The following is a 15,964-nucleotide window of genomic DNA, read 5'->3' on the forward strand; positions in this document are numbered from 1 at the left end:
TTAAATGTGCCTGGAGCAATCGCCATTGCGCTGCTCTGCTGCTGGAGAATAGGCATATCTTTTCCAACTCTCACTTTCCAACAGGGGGCGCCTCCCACTTGCATAATATTTGTGGGAGGGAGATTTCCCAAGCAGTATATCCCCCTCCCCATCTCAAGGCTGAGCTGCCATTGGGTGGAGAAGAGCCAAGCTGCTGCAGGGGCGACATCTCTTCCTGCCCCGGTTCCCCTCGCCCCTGCATTTTAATCGGCTGTAGGATCGCTCAGCGCCTTACTTCAAACTATAGGGAAGGAGGACGGGGCTGTTAATCCACTGAAAGCAAGGCAGTCAACCCCCCAGGCAGACTCTCGAAAGAACAGCGAGAGCCTTTGTTCCGCGTGGAATATGGCCCGACTCAACACTTCTCTCGTTACCCGGAGGTTGTCCTCCTGGGCTGCCCGGGCAAAGGCAGAAGAGGCTTCTCTTCTCTCTGGAGGCTTGGCAAGAGAAGTCGCGAGGCCACCCGTCAGCTGTGATTCCTTCGTTGCTGCGGGTTGGGCTAGATGGTCCTTGGGGATCCCTTCTAACCTTAGGATTCTATGATTCTGTGATTCATTGCAAGGTTTTAAAAACAGAGGTCAGGAATTCGTTAGCTGTGATTCCTGCATTATTGAAGGTGGCTGGTCTAGATGGCCCTTGGGGGTCCCTTCCCACTCTGCCATTCTGTGATTCCAATACTGTACGTCTCTCCTACGGGGGAAGCGCACTTTCCGGCGCTGGGTCCTCCCTGTCGCAGCAGCGCCCCTTGCTGCTTGCGCGGGGAAGGGCAACCGCAGACTCCTCCGGGCCCCCACCGCTCCCCTGGGATCCAGAGCCGGGCGCTCGCTCGCTCGGGGCTGGAAGAGGCACGTGAGGTCACGCACAGGACAGCCCCCTGCGGGACAGGAAGGATGCGACGCCCACAGACCCCCGACAGGCCTCGCTCCAGCCGCTCCTTAAGCACTTCCAGCAAAGGCAACGACTGCTCCGCTGTGGAAGCGGCTCCGGCCCCAGAAAGCATCGCAATGCGCTTATAACAGAAATCTCGGGCGCGACGGCAGGTGCAATAATGCTGGGTCCAGTTCTGTTCGCCTCGCCTCAAGAAGGATGTTGCAGAGTTGGAGAGGGTTCAGGAAAGGCAACCCAAATGACGCCCCTGTGAAGAAAGGCTGCTTTATGGCTTATAAAAGGCGAATAAGACGATAGAAGTGTATAAACTAGGGTATGGCATGGGAACGTGGAGACAGCGGAGAACTTTCCTCTCTCCTTCTCCAGGAACAAGAACTCGTGCACATCCATTGAAGCTGAAGGCTGGAGGATTCGTGACAGAAGAAAGGAAGTCCTTCTTCACGCAGGCAAACAGGGGAGGCAGCGAGGGCCACCCGCCCGGATGTGCCTGTCCCGCTCGGTCTTCTGCGTGACTGACAACCCTCCAGGGATATCGGGTGAGCCCCTCCCGGCTCCCTGCTTCTCCACGGTAAACACACCCAATTCTTTCAAGTGTTCTCCACAGGACACCCACCCACACCCTGGCCGACTCTTCTGGACATGCTCCAGTTCCTCAGTGGCTGGGGGTTGGACTAGATGACCCTCGGGGTCCCTTTCAACTCTACGAGTCTATCGTCGCCCAGGTGTGGAGAATGAGAGACTGCGGAGGTGAATGTTTTAGGTGGGTCTGGCCAGCGTCGGCGGCTCATTGGCCAGAGCAGCAGCACAATGGAGCCTCCATGGTCAGAGGCAGCAGGAGGCAACCGCGTGCCAAGCCCCAGCAGAAATCAGGCAGACAGGGAGGGCGGGGAGGGCTGCCCCCGCTGGACTCCCAGAAGCAGTTGACTGGACGGAAATGGACGGAGAGGACTCCGTGGACGGATCTCCTTGGGTCTCCCCAGGTAGCAGCATAGAATCAAAGACTTGTAGAGTGGGAAGGGGCTCCCAGGGTCATCTAGTCCAGCCCCCAGCACAGAAGCCACCCAGTCGCTCCGAGGCAGCTTCGACGTGCCTTGGCTAGGGGCTTCCAGCTGTTTCCCCTCTCCCGGTCCGTGAGTGACAAGTGGACGCCGAAGCGGTTGGATGCCACTTGTCACTCACGGACCGGGAGAGGGGAAACAGCTGGGTCCCTCCGTCCCTCGCCCCCGCTCCCCCCCCCGCAGAATCGCAGTCTCTCAGTCTCTCCCCGCCCCCGCCGTCTTGCATCCGCCCCTCTGGCCCGGCAGGAGAGGCGGGGGGCGCTAGGACCCCTCCCTCCCTCCGAGCCCCCCGCGCGGCCCCCATTGTCTCTCGCCCGCCGGGCCGGGCGGCGCTAGGGCCGGGCGGCGGCGGCGGGCGCGGGCTGGCCCTTGCCATTGTCTCCGGCCGTTTGCTGCGCCGCGCTGCGCTCCTTTGCGCGCTTCTCGGCGGCGGCGGCGGCGCGCTCTTCCCCGGCCGGCCTCGCCCGCAGGGGCGCTTCTCCCTCCATGGCGCCGCTGCGCCTGCTCCTCCTGCAGCTCCTGCCGCTCCTTTGTGCCGCCGCCGCCGCCGCTGGCGGAGAGACGCGCGGGGCGGCGCGGAGCTGCGCGGAGAGTCGGCAGGCGCTGGCCGGGCGCGGCTTCGCCCTCGCCTCGCTGCCGCCCAGCCTCATCTCCGGTAAGCGGGCGCCCCGTCCTGGCACCGCTGGGGGCGCGGGCAGCAAACTTTCCCGGGCGTCTCCAGGACGTGGATCAGGGAGAGGGGCGTCTCGCGTGGGTCCCCACCGCCCCTCTTCTCCGGGTCTCGGAAGGAAGTTGCGGGGAAGGCTCCCCCCACGCCCCCCTCGCCCGGACGAGGCGGCCGCAGAGCGAGCAGCAGGGCTCGCGCCACCCCTCCCCCCGCGCGCCCGTGGGGACTGTGCCCTGCCTCGCCATTGCCCCTTTTCTCTGGGTCTTTCGGGCAGAAGTTGCGGGGAAGCCCCCCATTTTCCCAAGTCCGACGGGACGTTTTCTCCGTCAGCCCATTCATGCCTCGTGGAGGGACGCTTCCCCGACCGAGGGACCCCTCACAGGCAGCCAGCGCCCCCCGCGCCCGTTCGCTGCCTCTTCTCTGCCTCCTCAGCGCTTCAGAAGCCCCTCTCCACCTCTCCTGTCCTCTGGAAGGGCTCTCCGTGTTCTGTGGAGTTGGGGGGGGGGGCATCCCCTGTGCTAGCAAGCAGGAGCACCCCCAGCACCCTCCATTTCTCTTAGCTTCTTTATTGTACCTCCAGACCACCTCTTTTTCTCTAGGCAAGTTCATGGTGATGCCCCTAGTTCTCTTTCTCCTCTCCGTTTTCTCCTCACAACGACCTTGTGAGGTCCGCTAGGCTGAGAGAAGGAAGTGACTGGCTCTGGAGGTCGCTGAGTGGGGGAATTTGAACCCTGGTCTCTCCCAGGTCCTAGCTGGACACGCTAAACACTAGGCCACCACTCACTTTCTCATGTGTTTATGTGGGAACTGCTCCTGGCTGCAATTTTGCCACCCCCCCCAAAAAAACACACACTCTGAGACTCCTGTGTTGCAGGGGTTGGACTAGATGACCCTCAGGGTCCCCTCCAACTCTACAATGTTGGGCTGGGGAGGCTGCCACCGCCTTTGTTCCCCTATGAGGGGTGGGGAGCACTTCCCTCCAGCTGTGGGGCCAGGCAGGCTAACAGCAATCCTCTTCCCCCCTCCCAGGAGAGCACCTGCGCATCTGCCCCCAGGAGTACACCTGCTGCGCCAGCGAGACGGAGGAGCGTCTGAGTGAGCAGAGCCGGGGGGATCTCCAGGGCCTGGTGGGAGAGGCAGCCGGCTTCCTGCTCAGCACCCTAGGCTCCCGCCAGCGCCGCTTCCACGGTGAGGTGGAGGGAGGTTTCCAGCACCTCCCTGTTCCCTTTGGGAAACCCCAGAGGCTGTGGGACGCCCAACCCACTGGAGGTCCTGAAGGGCTGGATGAAAGTTATCCCCCACTCTATGCCAGAATCTGCTCCGGATCCTTAAGAAAGCGGGGGGGGGGGGGACTTCTTGGCCAATGGAGCTCCGGGGTTGAGGTGGGGGGCCTTTTGCCCTGAGCAGCAGAGGAAGCTGGTCTGCCACCCCCAACTTGGCTTGTTGCCTCCCCACTCTCCTAGTTTCCAATTTCCACCCAACTGCACACCCGCTTTGCACCCCTAAGTTGTGCTTGCGGCTGCCTGGAAGCCTTTGTCCTGCACCCCAAAGGGGGGCAGTAGTGAGGGAAGCGCAATGTGCACATGCTCAGGAGAAGGCTCCTTTTCAGAGGCAGAGTTTTGGCTCAAGCTACCTTCTTCCTCCTCTTCCTTTTCTTCTTCCTTTCCGTCTTCCTCCTCCTCCCCGCATCTCCCTGCCCCCACAGACTTCTTCCGGGAGCTCCTGGCTGGGGCAGAGCAGTCCCTCCAGGCCATGTTCACCCGCTCCTATGGGCGCCTCTATGCCCAGCATGCCCGGCTCTTCCAGGGGCTCTTTGTGGAGCTGCGGCGCCACCTGCAGGGAGCACGACCTGGGCTGGATGAGGCCCTGAGCGACTTCTGGGCCCGCCTGCTGGAGCGGATGCTGCCCCTGCTCAACCCCCAGTACAGCTTCCCCGAAGGCTACCTGGAGTGTGTGGGGCACCAGGCCGAGGGGCTGCGGGCCTTTGGGGACAGCCCCCGCCAGCTCCGCGTGCAGGTGAGTCCACCCCCTGGCCCTCCCCTCCCCACCCTCCCTGGGATGCCACAACACCCTCTTGCTTCTTCATGTGACCCATAGTGAACCCATGGAACTCCCTCCCACAGGAGGCAGGGATGTCCACTAACTTGGAGGGCTTCCAAAGAGCATTGGACCGATGCACAGAGGAGGAGAGAGCTCTCGGGCCACTGGCGAGACTGGCCCTGCTCTGCCTCCACATTTAGAGGCAGCAGGAGGGAAGAAAGGCTATTGTGCTTGGATCCTGCTGGCAGACTTCTCACGAGCATCTAGCTGGGCCCCTGGCCTGATCCAGCAGCTCTCTCCTCATGCACTTGCAAGGGATGGGCTCAGGCCACAGGGAACCCCTCTTCTCTGGGGCTCATGTCAGCCCTCAGCTGTGGGGCAAAAGGCAATTTCGAGTCCATAAATGTTCTGAGGCGTCCCTGACTTTGTGTGCAGGATCAAGAGCATAAACAGTTGGCTTCCAGCTGTGCCTGAGTTCTCTACCAACTCTGGGCGCAGATGAATTACCCATAGATCCAGCTCCCAGTCACTGATACACACACACTCATTCCTGCATGGGACTGCCATATCTTGAAGAGCAAAAAAGACGACAGCCTGAGTTGCTTGGGCTGGCCGTGGTGTGCAGAGCAGCCCGCACCTGAGCCAAAAACAAACAAACAAACAAAACCGCACAACCCAGAAATAAATAAATACCCCCCCAACCCTGAACCTTTCTTTTAAAGTGTAAAAATTCCCCCGGATGGGTTTGTTGGCCCCCCAAAAGAGGACATATCTGGGATTTCATGGGCGTATGGCAACCTTAGCCCTGCAAAACTGTGGGGCAGGTGGGTGGGAGGGTTGGGTGTGGGTGGGTGGTGCAGGGTTGGCCCCCCAACATGTTGGCACCTGAGGCAAAACACAAAATTGCCTCTTATCTCTTGGCCGGAGAAGGCAGGTGAGCGAAGATCTACAGCTGGAACAAGCCAGGAATGAAGATCTACATCGGGAACAAGGCAGGGGGAGAGACCAGCAGCACCTCCAACTGGCCAGGAGGCCACTGCAGCATTGGGTGGAGGGCAGAACCTGCCTCCAGGGAGTGCACCACATTCATGGCAGCAGTGGGCCATGCATCCCTTGGAGTCCGGATCTGATGCCCCTGTGGGTCCCGCCTCACCTTGCCTCAGGGGTGGGCTGTCCTGGGCTGTGTGCATGCATGCGTGTGTCCAGCTGCTCAGCTGCCCTTCCTGGCCGCTCTGTCCTGCTCCCCTGCAGGTGACTCGCGCCTTCATTGCTGCTCGAGCCTTTGTCCAGGGCCTGGCGACCGGACGAGATGTGGTGGTCCAGGCGGTCAAGGTGAGAAGCCTGGCCTGAGTGAGCTGCCCCCTGGCTGAGGAGAAGGTTACACTTCTGCAAGCATCTTGATAGAGGGAAGGAGCCTAGATGGGCAGGATATTATTATTATTATTATTATTATTATTATTATTATTATTACCTGCCCCCACCCAGCCGTCCTCCCTATGCAGTCAGGTTTGCTCCACTGCCCCCACCTTCCCTCTCCCCACACCCCACATTGCTGCCAAAGTCCTCTCCAAAGGAGCAGCAGTGTTGGGAGGATATCAGATCAGTCGCTTCTGGCTTGCAAATATCTCCAGGGAAAAGGAAGGACTACTTCACACAGAACTGTTAACCTTGAGTGGGAAGGGATCCCCAAGGGCAGTGCAGGAATCCTACTCTGGCTCCACAATCGGAGGCAGTGGTGCTTTTCAATAATACCACTAGCTGGAAACTGCAAGGGGGGAGAGTGGCTCTTGCGTCCGAATCCTGATTGTGGGTTTCCTGCAGGCATCTGCTTGGTCACCATGAGAACAGGAAGCTGGACCAGAAGTCCCTCTTTGGCCTGATGCAGAAGGATCTTATGATGTTCTTCTGAGGGTTTCATCTGTAGACATGAGAAAAGAGAGGCGGGTGGGGGATGTAATGGACAACGCGGAGAGCACTTTTCCTTTGCTGCCATCACAAAGAGTTTCTCTGAGCACATGCAGAGAGTTTCCTCTCTTTTTTTTGAATAAATTTTTATTAGTTTTCCATACAATTATACATTTTTATCCAAATTTCAACAAATTGTCTCTTTTTGAACTTCCTTCAGCGTCTCTGACAATCATCCATGTTTATATCTTTAATACACATTCCCTTCATTCGTATTGCCATTAAACTTCCCTTCTTCTATTTCTTATTAACAATACTTCTCTGTTTTTACAGTGCCTCTTGAAATCCCACTAGCGTTGTTTTCACATCACATACATTTTTCAGATAATCTACGAACTTTCCCCAGTCTTCGATGAACTTTTGGTCTCTGGTGTATCTAATTTTCCCAGTTAGTTTGTCCAATTCCGCATAGTCTGTCAGTTTCATTCTCCATTCTTCTATCGTCGGTATTTCCTCTTGTTTCCATTTCTGGGCCAACAGGATTCTGGCTGCCGTAACTGCATATTGGAAAAGTTTACAGTCTTTTCTTCTTATTTCCTTTCCTGTAATCCCTAAAAGAAAAGCCTCTGTTTTTTTTTACAAAAGTGTATCTTAACATCTTTTTCATTTCATTATAAATCACTTCCCAAAAGCTTTTCACTTTCTTACATTCCCACCACAAATGAAAGAATGTTCCTTCTTTTTCTTTACATTTCCAACATTTGTTGCACGTCTTATACATCTTTGCTAACTTTACAGGTGTAATGTACCATCTATAAAACATTTTCATAACATTTTCTTTCAGTGCCATACATGCAGTGAATTTTACATTCTCTATCCACAGTTTTTCCCAATCATCAAATTGTATGTTATACCCAAAATCTTTGGCCCATTGTATCATTACCGATTTAACCTCTTTATCTTTCGTATGCCATTCCAACAATATCTTATACATTTTTGACAAAGTTTTGCATTCATTGTTTATTATATCTGTTTGGAACTTAGAATCGTTTTCTACGTAACCACTTTCTTTTAGATCTTTTTTAAACATTTCATTTACCTGGAAATAATGCCAATCATATACATGATCTTTAACTTGTTCATATGGTTTCAATTTCCATTTTCCTCCTTCTTTAATTACCATATGTATCTCCATATGTACTCCATTTACCTCTCATGTTAATTTTCTTAACACTCATAACCTCCAACGGAGATTGCCAATGTGGAACTTTTGGTTCCAATAAATTTTTATATCTTTCCCATATTTCTATTAACGAACTCCTGAAAATGTGGTTTCCAAAACCTTTATGAACTTTCTTCTTATCACACCATAAATACGCGTGCCAACCAAATCTGTTATCAAAACCTTCAAGATCTAATAGCTCCTTGTTTTTTAATTTGATCCATTCCTTTAGCCAACATAGGCATGCTGCTTCGTAATATAATTTCATATCTGGTAGGGCGAAGCCTCCTCTTTCTTTTACATCTGTCAATAACTTAAATTTTATTCTTGGCTTCTTCCCCTGCCAGATATACCTTGAAATCACTCTTTGCCATTCTTTAAAAATTCCTATACCCTTTATAATGGGTATAGTCTGAAATAGAAATAACATCTTTGGCAGTACGCTCATCTTTATCGTAGAAATTCTTCCCCCAAAGGATAATTTCATTCTACCCCACACCTCCAGATCATTCTTTATTCCCTTCCAAACCGGAATATAGTTATTTTGATACAAATCGATATTTTTGGGCGATAACCAAATTCCCAAATATTTTACCTTTTTCACCACCTCTATCTCCGTCTGTTGCTGCATTGTTTCAATCTTACTTTGTTCCATATTTTTTGCAATCATTTTAGTCTTTTTCTTATTCAGTCTAAATCCGGCTACCCTTCCAAATTGTTCCATCTCATCCAATACCTCTTTTACACTTTCTATTGGTTCTTCAATGGTCATTACCAAATCATCGGCGAAGGCTTTGACTTTATACTCTTTCTGGCCTACTGTCACCCCTTTTATTTGTTTATTTTGTCTAATCGCATTTAAAAAGACTTCCAGAACCATTATAAATAACAATGGCGAGAGCGGACAACCTTGTCTTGTTCCTTTAGATATTTTTATATCTTCAGTAATTACACTGTTAACTATCAGTTTTGCTCTCTGTTCTGTATAGATTGCCTTAATACCATTGAGAAACTCTTTCCCCACCTCCATATGTTCTAAATTTTTCAACATAAACTCCCATATAATATTATCAAAGGCCTTTTCTGCATCCACAAACATTAAAATTGCTTGTTTGTCATTCCTAGCAGTCAGATATTCTAATAAATTAATTATATTTCTTATATTATCTTTCATTTGTCTGCCTGGTAGGAAACCTGCTTGGTTTCCTACCAAGCCTGTATAAGTCTTGTCAATATCTTTTTCATTCTCTTCGCTAAAATTCCCGCAAATATCTTGTAGTCCGTATTCAATAATGAAATAGGCCTATAATTTTTAACTTGGGTTAAATCCGAATCTTGTTTTGGGATCAAGGTAATATATGCTTCTTTCCACGCTTCTGGAATGTCTCTTTCTTTTAAAATGTTGTTCATAACTTCTTTCAAAGGGATCATCAACACGTCTTTCATTTCTTTATAATAACTTGATGTAAATCCATCTGGTCCCGGGGCTTCCATTGCAGGTCTCCTTTGGGGGACTCTGGCTGGCCAACTGAGAGAGCAGGAGGCTGGACTGGAGGCGCCACTGGCCTGATCCACAAGGCTCCTGCAAACTTGCAATTGCCCTAGAGCAGGCAACGGATGCACCTGGGAGAGCATTCCTGACACAGGTGGTGCTTCTGGCACCTCGGCCCTCTTTCCCTGGGAACCTGCAGTGGACAGTGGGCAAAACATCTGAGCTCTGATCACAGGGAGGGTCAGATGCCAGGCTTGCCTAATGGAGAATGCAGTGAAGGTCAATAGGCAGGGAGTTCCAAAGGGTGACTTCTCCGCCTCCTCTGTGCCTGCGGCCATCCTGGGGGAATCCTCGGGCTGCCAAATGCTCAATCTGTCCCCCCCCATTTCTCCCCCCAGCTCTCTCCCAGTGGAGAGTGCCGCCGTGCCCACATGCGCCTCTCCTACTGCCCACTTTGCCGTGGGACTCCGGCCCTCAAGCCCTGCAACGGATTCTGCCTCAACGTCATGAAGGGCTGCTTTGCCAGCGCAGTGGAGCTGGACCCCGAGTGGGAGCGCTTTCTCGGTGAGCACACCCCCGGGGGAGGGGGGGAGGACTGGGGGAAAGGCTGGCAGTGGGAAATGGCAGGAGGCAGGGTTGGACGAGGGGAGAGCTTGCCCTCAAGTGGCATTTTAGTCAACTGCGAGGCAGCGTGGTGCAATGGGCATAGCCGAGTCTTGGGCTTCAGCTGGAGAAATCTCTGATCAGCCGGGGAGCTCCCTGGAGGCCTTGAGGGTCAGCTTGCCATATATCTAGAGGGGACGTCTTAGATTGGTAGAGCTGGAAGGGGCACCAAGGGGCATCTAGTCCACACCCTGCCATGCGGGAACCAAAACGAATGCCAGCCTGGGTTTATTGGTAGAAAGGCAAAATGAAAGTCTGAGTCTGGCTGCCTGTTCCACTCAGTGCAAGTAGACAGGGTCTTTGGGTGGGTGGGTGGGCTCTTTCCCCTTGCCCCAACCTAGCCCCCTTGGCCCACTCCCTCTTTCTCCCTCCCAGATGCTTTGACCCAATTGGCCGAGCGCCTCGGGGGGCCCTTTAACTTCGAACTGGCGGCTGACTCCATCGGAGTGAAGATTTCGGAGGCGATCATGTTCCTGCAGGAGCACAGTGTCCAAATCTCAGCCAAGGTGTGTATGGGGGGACAGGGAGAATCTGACTCCTCTGCTCCTTATTATGACAACCCACCTGCAGGCAGGCTCAGGAGCACACCTGACACAAATCCAGAGTGGAGCCCCCAAGATGCTTGGAAGGCGCTTCGTACGCCTCATTCCAGCATCTCCTGCAGCCAAGCTGGTGCCAAACATCTTGCTCTGCTTTCCTTTGGAGCCCATCAGCAAGGCTGAGAGGGGGGTCTCTTCGTCAGGGCAGCCCAGGACCTCCAGGCACACGGCCCTGGCTTGCACCCTGGGGAGGTCACTTCAGCACTGCTAACACAGTGGTTTGACTTCACCCCTGGAGGTGCACTCCATTGTTTCTTGAGACAGACAGATGCCAACAACCTGCAGACAGACCAGCAGAGGTTGGGCAGGCATCTGTCAGGGATGCTTAGCTGTGATCCCTGCCTCGCAGGGGGTTGGGCTAGATGATCCTGGGGGTTCTCTTCCAACCCTACAATCCTAGGATTCCCTGTCAGATGCACATCCAACCTCTGCTGAAAACCCTCTGAAGAAGGAGAGTCCACCCACCACCTCCCCAAGTAGTCCCTTCCAATGCCCCACAGCTCTTCCCCTTAGAAAGTCCTTCCTGAGGTTAAGTTACAGAATCATAGACCTGCAGAGTTGGAAGGTACCCCAAGGGATCATCTAGTCCACCCCCTGCAATGCAGAAATCTCCACTGAAGCATCCAGGACAGAGTCTGCTTCCCCTTCCTTGCCGTCTGAATCTCCTATCTGAGCTTTGGTCTCCTACCAGCTCTGGCAGCAGAATGCCTTTGGCCTTCATGTGGACTTGAGAGAGCAGCTCAGGGTGGGTGTTTCTGGGGTGCTTGTGGGGGTCACCTGTGCCTTCTTCCCCTCTCAGGTGTTCCAGAGCTGTGGCAGCCCCCGCCCAGCCCCTGCTCGCTCTCGCCGCTCCCCTCGGGAGGAGGCCAAGCGCCGCTTCCGCACTTACTTGCCCGAGGAGAAGCCCACAACCGCGGCAGGAACCAACCTGGACAGGCTGGTAGGTATTGTGGGGACCCCCCCCCGGCTCCGCCTGCATGGTACGTCCCAGAGCTCAGCCTTGAACTTGCGCCTCTTCTGCCTTGTCAGCCTTAGCCTTTTGCATTCCAGGAGATGCTGCCCTTGGGGGGGGCACTGTCCACCCTGGGACAACTCAGCACCACAACCCTGCATCTCGTGGTGTGTATAAGAACAAGCAGGCGGCTTGTTGCAACACTTGGGGCTTCTTAGTTTAGAGAAAGGGCAAAGAAGTTTATAAAATTATGCAAGTCATGGAGAAAATGGATGGGAAAATGCTTTTTCTCCCTTGCCCTTAATGCCAGAGCTTGTGGGCATCCTATGAAGGGGAATGTCAGAAGATTTGGGGCAGAGGAAAGGAAGCCCTTCTGCATTAATCTCTGGAACTCCTTCTCCCAAGAGGCTGTGATGGACACCAACCTGGACTGCTTTAAAGGAGGACTGGACAAATTAATCCCCCCTCTTCTCCCCCCCAGGTGTCAGATGTGAAGGAGAAGCTGCGTCTCATGCGGCGCTTCTGGGTGATGCTTCCCCACACCCTCTGCAGCGACGAGAAGGTGGCCGCTGATGTCACCAACGAGGACAGCTGCTGGAACGGGCAGGCGAGGGGCAGGTGGGGTGGGGTTGGACCCCACGAAGGGTGCAGGCAGGGAGAAAAGGGCAAGGGTGGACTCAAGGGGAGATGGGGAGCAGGGCTGGCTGGATTTCTCTCCCCTGCCTTGAGGCTGGAGGGGACAGGGGGCACTTGACCCCTGAGGCTTTTGGGGATACATTTGCAGTCAAGCCCCTGAGCATGCCTGTGAACCTGGTCATTGGGTGGGGCAAGACTTTCCCCATGCAGAGCTCAGGGCATCTTTTCAGCCACCATGAGAACAGAAGGCTGGACTAGATAAGCCTTTGACATGACCCAGCGGCATGGCCTTTCTTAAATTCTTACAGATCCTCCAGGTCCAACGGCAGTCTCTCTTGATTCCTTGGTTCTTAGAAGTACTAGGCCACTGTGAGGACAGGATTGTGAACCAGATGGGCCCCTTTGGCCTGATCCAGCCACCAGGCTCTCCTTAGGTTCTTTTGGGGCTGGGTGCTTGGTGCATTGTCCGCCTAAAGGTTCTCCCCCCGCACCTTTCCCTTTGCCCCCTCCCAGGTACCTCCCAGATGTGACGGGTGATGGGCTGGTGAACCAGATCAACAACCCCGAGGTGGAGGTGGACATTTCGCGCCCCGACATGCCCACGCGGCAGCACGTCCTGGCCCTACGCAGTGCCACCTCCCGCCTGGTGGGCGCCTGCAATGGGCAGGACCTTGACTTCCAGGATGCAGGTGAGGCCTAAAAGCCCCTTCCGGGCACCCACTTCCCCCTCTCCTTGTTGGGAATCGGAGGAGAGACCCACACAGCAGGAGTTGCCCCCAGTTCCAGTCACCACACTGGCAGCCTAAAGTCCAGAAGATAAGGCTTCAGTAATACAGTGCATGATGCTCATAGACATACATTCCGCTTGGAGGCTTTGCAGATACAAATACAGATAAATCAAAGCGCAGAGTAGCTGCAGCTTCAAACGTAACATGAACTTGGACTCACTGGCTGACCAATGAGCTGATGTGCCCTGATCATTGAGGTAGACCCAGGTTTCCAAACTTGGGTCTCCAACTGGTTTTGGACTACAGTTGTTATAATCCCTCGTCACTGATCCTGCTAACTAGGGATGATGGGAGTTGTAGTCCAAAAACTGCTGGAGACCCAAGTTTTGGAGTGTAGACCAGTGTTTCCCAACCGTTTTCTGACCGTAGTCCCCTTCCAACCTTGTTTCCTCCTATGCCCCCCATAGACGTAGCCAAGGGGAGACTGGGGGGGGGGCAGCTGCCTCCCAATAAGAAAAAATCAACACAAACAAAAGCCTGCCCCCCCCATCAAAAATCCTGGCTATGGCCATGCGTGCCCCCGTCCTACCAGTAGAAAGGTAGCTATTTAAATGTTTTGTTTGTAAATAGAACATGTTTTATTTATGATGTTTATAATTTATACAAAATAGAATCACATAAAATGATAGGAACGTAAGAAAATATTGTTGGAGCAGAAAAACAGAATCATGGAGCTGGAAGGGACCCCAAGGGTCATCTAGTCCAACCCCCTGCAATGCAGGAAACTCAGCTCGAGCATCCAGGACAGACGGCCATCCAAGCTCTGCTTAGAAACCTCCAAGGAAGGAGAGTCCAAACCTCCTGAGACAGATCCATCTTCCATGTATTATAAAAAGTAAACACTTATTTGACCTCAGTTATTTGACACAAAGGGGGAAACCCACAGATACAGTCCAAAAGGCGCACAGGGAGTTCTCTATATATGGGAGAATGTTTAAAAGCAAGTGGTCCTCACTGACCTGGTGCAAAAAGATATTGTCATCTGGAGGAGCCCTGGCTGCCTAGATAAAACACTCTAGCCTCCCACACCCTTCACTGTGGCTTTCTTCTGAGGAGACACTTAGTTATTTACCAGCTGCAAGTCAGCAGCACCAGACAAGCCCCCTTGGTTAGTGCTGGGTGGATTTCACTGCCGACTGGCCCTGCAGCCCTTGGCAACATCTGAAGGCCCTGATCCATCAGGCACTGGGGTGGATTGCACCCTGTGCCTTGCAGAGTCAGGCCCAGGCGGCCAGCGGGCCCAGCACTGGCGGCAGCAACAAGCAGCTCTGGAGCTCCCAGCCCTCCCCAGTGCCACCCCACCACCCCACTTGCCTGACCTGGGGTTCTGGGTTGCAGGCTCTGCTGGTCAAAACAGGAGCCTCAGCGACCGCCCTCTCACATCAGAAACAAGCCAGGACTGCCCCCCCCCCCGCTTGGGATGGGCTAAGAGGATAGCCAGCCAATCAGGATTTTTTTTAAAAAGTCCCCCCTTCACTTCTGACTTCCCTCTGTGGCCCCCTAACTTCGTGCTGTGGCCCCCCATTTACATGATTTTCACCTGTGCCCACCTTGCAATATCCTGGGGGGCCTTGGGCCGTATGGCTCCCAATTGGGAAACATTGATGAAGACAGCTGACTGACCTGGCACCTACAAGGGGGAAAATAAATTAAGCCCGCCAACACGCCCCCCCCCAACCCCAGCTCCTAGGGAAGCCTTTGGCTCTTAAAATCACAGAACCATACAGTTGGAAGGGACCCCAAGGGTCATCTAGTCCAACATCCAGCATAGCTGTCTAGCAATCAGTGGGTGGTGGCTAGACAAAGAGGGGTGGGAGCAACCTGGCCCCCCCATCCCTCTCCAGCAGGGGCTTCCCAGTGAGGGCTCATCCACATATCCATCTGCCCCATGGTTGTGGAAATGTCAGCTGGGTTTCCTGCAGAATGGCGCTTGAGAGAACGAGATCCTTCCACCCTCCCCTCTGTTTTCTGTTCCAGATGAGGACGGCGGGAGCGGCTCGGGTGCTGGGTACAGCGAGGACCGGCCGGCCTTGGGGGCTGGAGCAGGGGGGGCTGGGGGTTCCCCCGCGGGATCCCGCCCTTCTTCCGATGCCCGCCCACCTCGCAGGGAGCGGCCTGGGAAGGGCTCCTCCTCCTCCCGACAGAACCAGAGTGGGGGGCGGCCAAGCAGTGGGGCTGGGCTGCCCCCCACAGGGGCCACTTTGCAAGCCAAGGTCTTTGCCCCCCTCTTCCTGCTCCTCCTGCTGGGGGGCTGGTGACCCCCACAGTGCTTTGGCATCTCAAATGGCTGACTTCCTCTGGCATCACCCCTCCCCCAACACCACCAGGAAGAGGGGAACCTCCCGCTGCATCCAGTCAAAGGGGGGCTGGGTTGGGGCTCTCATTCTCTCCCACACATAAATCCCCCTCTCACTTGTGAGGTGGGGGTTTAATTTTATGGGGATGACAAAGAGAGGCGGGGGGGGGGATTGGGAGTCAAGGTTGTTTTTTTATTACCTGGGGAGGGAAACCAGGGTTTTTTTAAAATGGGGGCTGTAAGGAGAGGCCTAGAAATGAACTTTCACTTCTTTTCTATACCTTTTGAGTTCGCCTCTCTTTTTGGTGGGGATGTAAGAGGGGGTGGGGTGGGTGAAGGGAAGGGAAGAGTGGGAGAGGGGGGCAGACAGCTGCCCCCTATTTTCTCCCTCTCAGAGGAGGGGGGCTAGCAGCTTGTAGGTGAAGAGGCAGCCCCCTCCAACTAGGGCAGCGACCAGACTTACATTTCTGCCCCCACCCCATAGGCTGTCGATCCTTCTGCGGACCTTCCAGGGCATTGGGGAGGGGGCTCCCAAAGCACTGAGAAGCCCCCCTTTTTAAGCACAAAGGAATTTGTCTTATTTTCTGGATCTGTTTTTTCTTAAATTATGGAATAATAAAATATTTAATTTATTGATGTCCTGCTTCTGCCTTGTCTCCTGGGGTTCTGGCAGCGGCCTCCTCCCCCCCCCCCACTTCATGGCTTCCAGGAAGGGTCTG

At 54.1% G+C, this 15,964-nt stretch overlaps 1 protein-coding gene across 5 annotated transcripts; it reads left to right on the plus strand.

The window, feature by feature from the left end:
* Window positions 1–1,298: 1,298 nt before the first annotated feature.
* LOC308460993 (glypican-6-like) lies at window positions 1,299–15,881 on the plus strand. 5 transcript variants are annotated; one of them, XM_080977545.1, is made up of 10 exons: window positions 1,299–1,463; window positions 3,682–3,840; window positions 4,358–4,668; window positions 5,944–6,024; window positions 9,710–9,875; window positions 10,350–10,480; window positions 11,373–11,513; window positions 12,007–12,143; window positions 12,675–12,850; window positions 14,927–15,881. In XM_080977545.1, exons 1-10 carry the CDS (start codon window positions 1,409–1,411, stop codon window positions 15,205–15,207), a joined length of 1,638 nt encoding a protein of 545 aa, XP_080833671.1. In that variant the 5' UTR covers window positions 1,299–1,408; the 3' UTR covers window positions 15,208–15,881. The 5 variants fall into 5 exon arrangements, with proteins under 5 accessions (XP_080833671.1, XP_080833672.1, XP_080833669.1 ...); XM_080977546.1 differs by lacking the exon at window positions 1,299–1,463 and adding an exon at window positions 1,723–1,907; XM_080977543.1 differs by lacking the exon at window positions 1,299–1,463 and adding an exon at window positions 2,353–2,640.
* The last annotated feature ends 83 nt before the right edge of the window (window positions 15,882–15,964 follow it).

Source organism: Podarcis pityusensis (assembly GCF_964106645.2).
Source record: "Podarcis pityusensis genome assembly, chromosome: 13".
NCBI classification, from domain to species: domain Eukaryota; kingdom Metazoa; phylum Chordata; class Lepidosauria; order Squamata; family Lacertidae; genus Podarcis; species Podarcis pityusensis.

Bases quoted from the DNA above. Each gene is read 5' to 3' on its own strand.
- LOC308460993 (XM_080977543.1), top strand. From the start codon at position 2,472: ATGGCGCCGCTGCGCCTGCTCCTCCTGCAGCTCCTGCCGCTCCTTTGT. The intron at 2,641-3,681 runs GTAAGCGGGCGC...CCCCCCTCCCAG, and splicing joins GCCGCCCAGCCTCATCTCCG to GAGAGCACCTGCGCATCTGC. The intron at 6,025-9,709 runs GTGAGAAGCCTG...TTCTCCCCCCAG, and splicing joins TGGTGGTCCAGGCGGTCAAG to CTCTCTCCCAGTGGAGAGTG.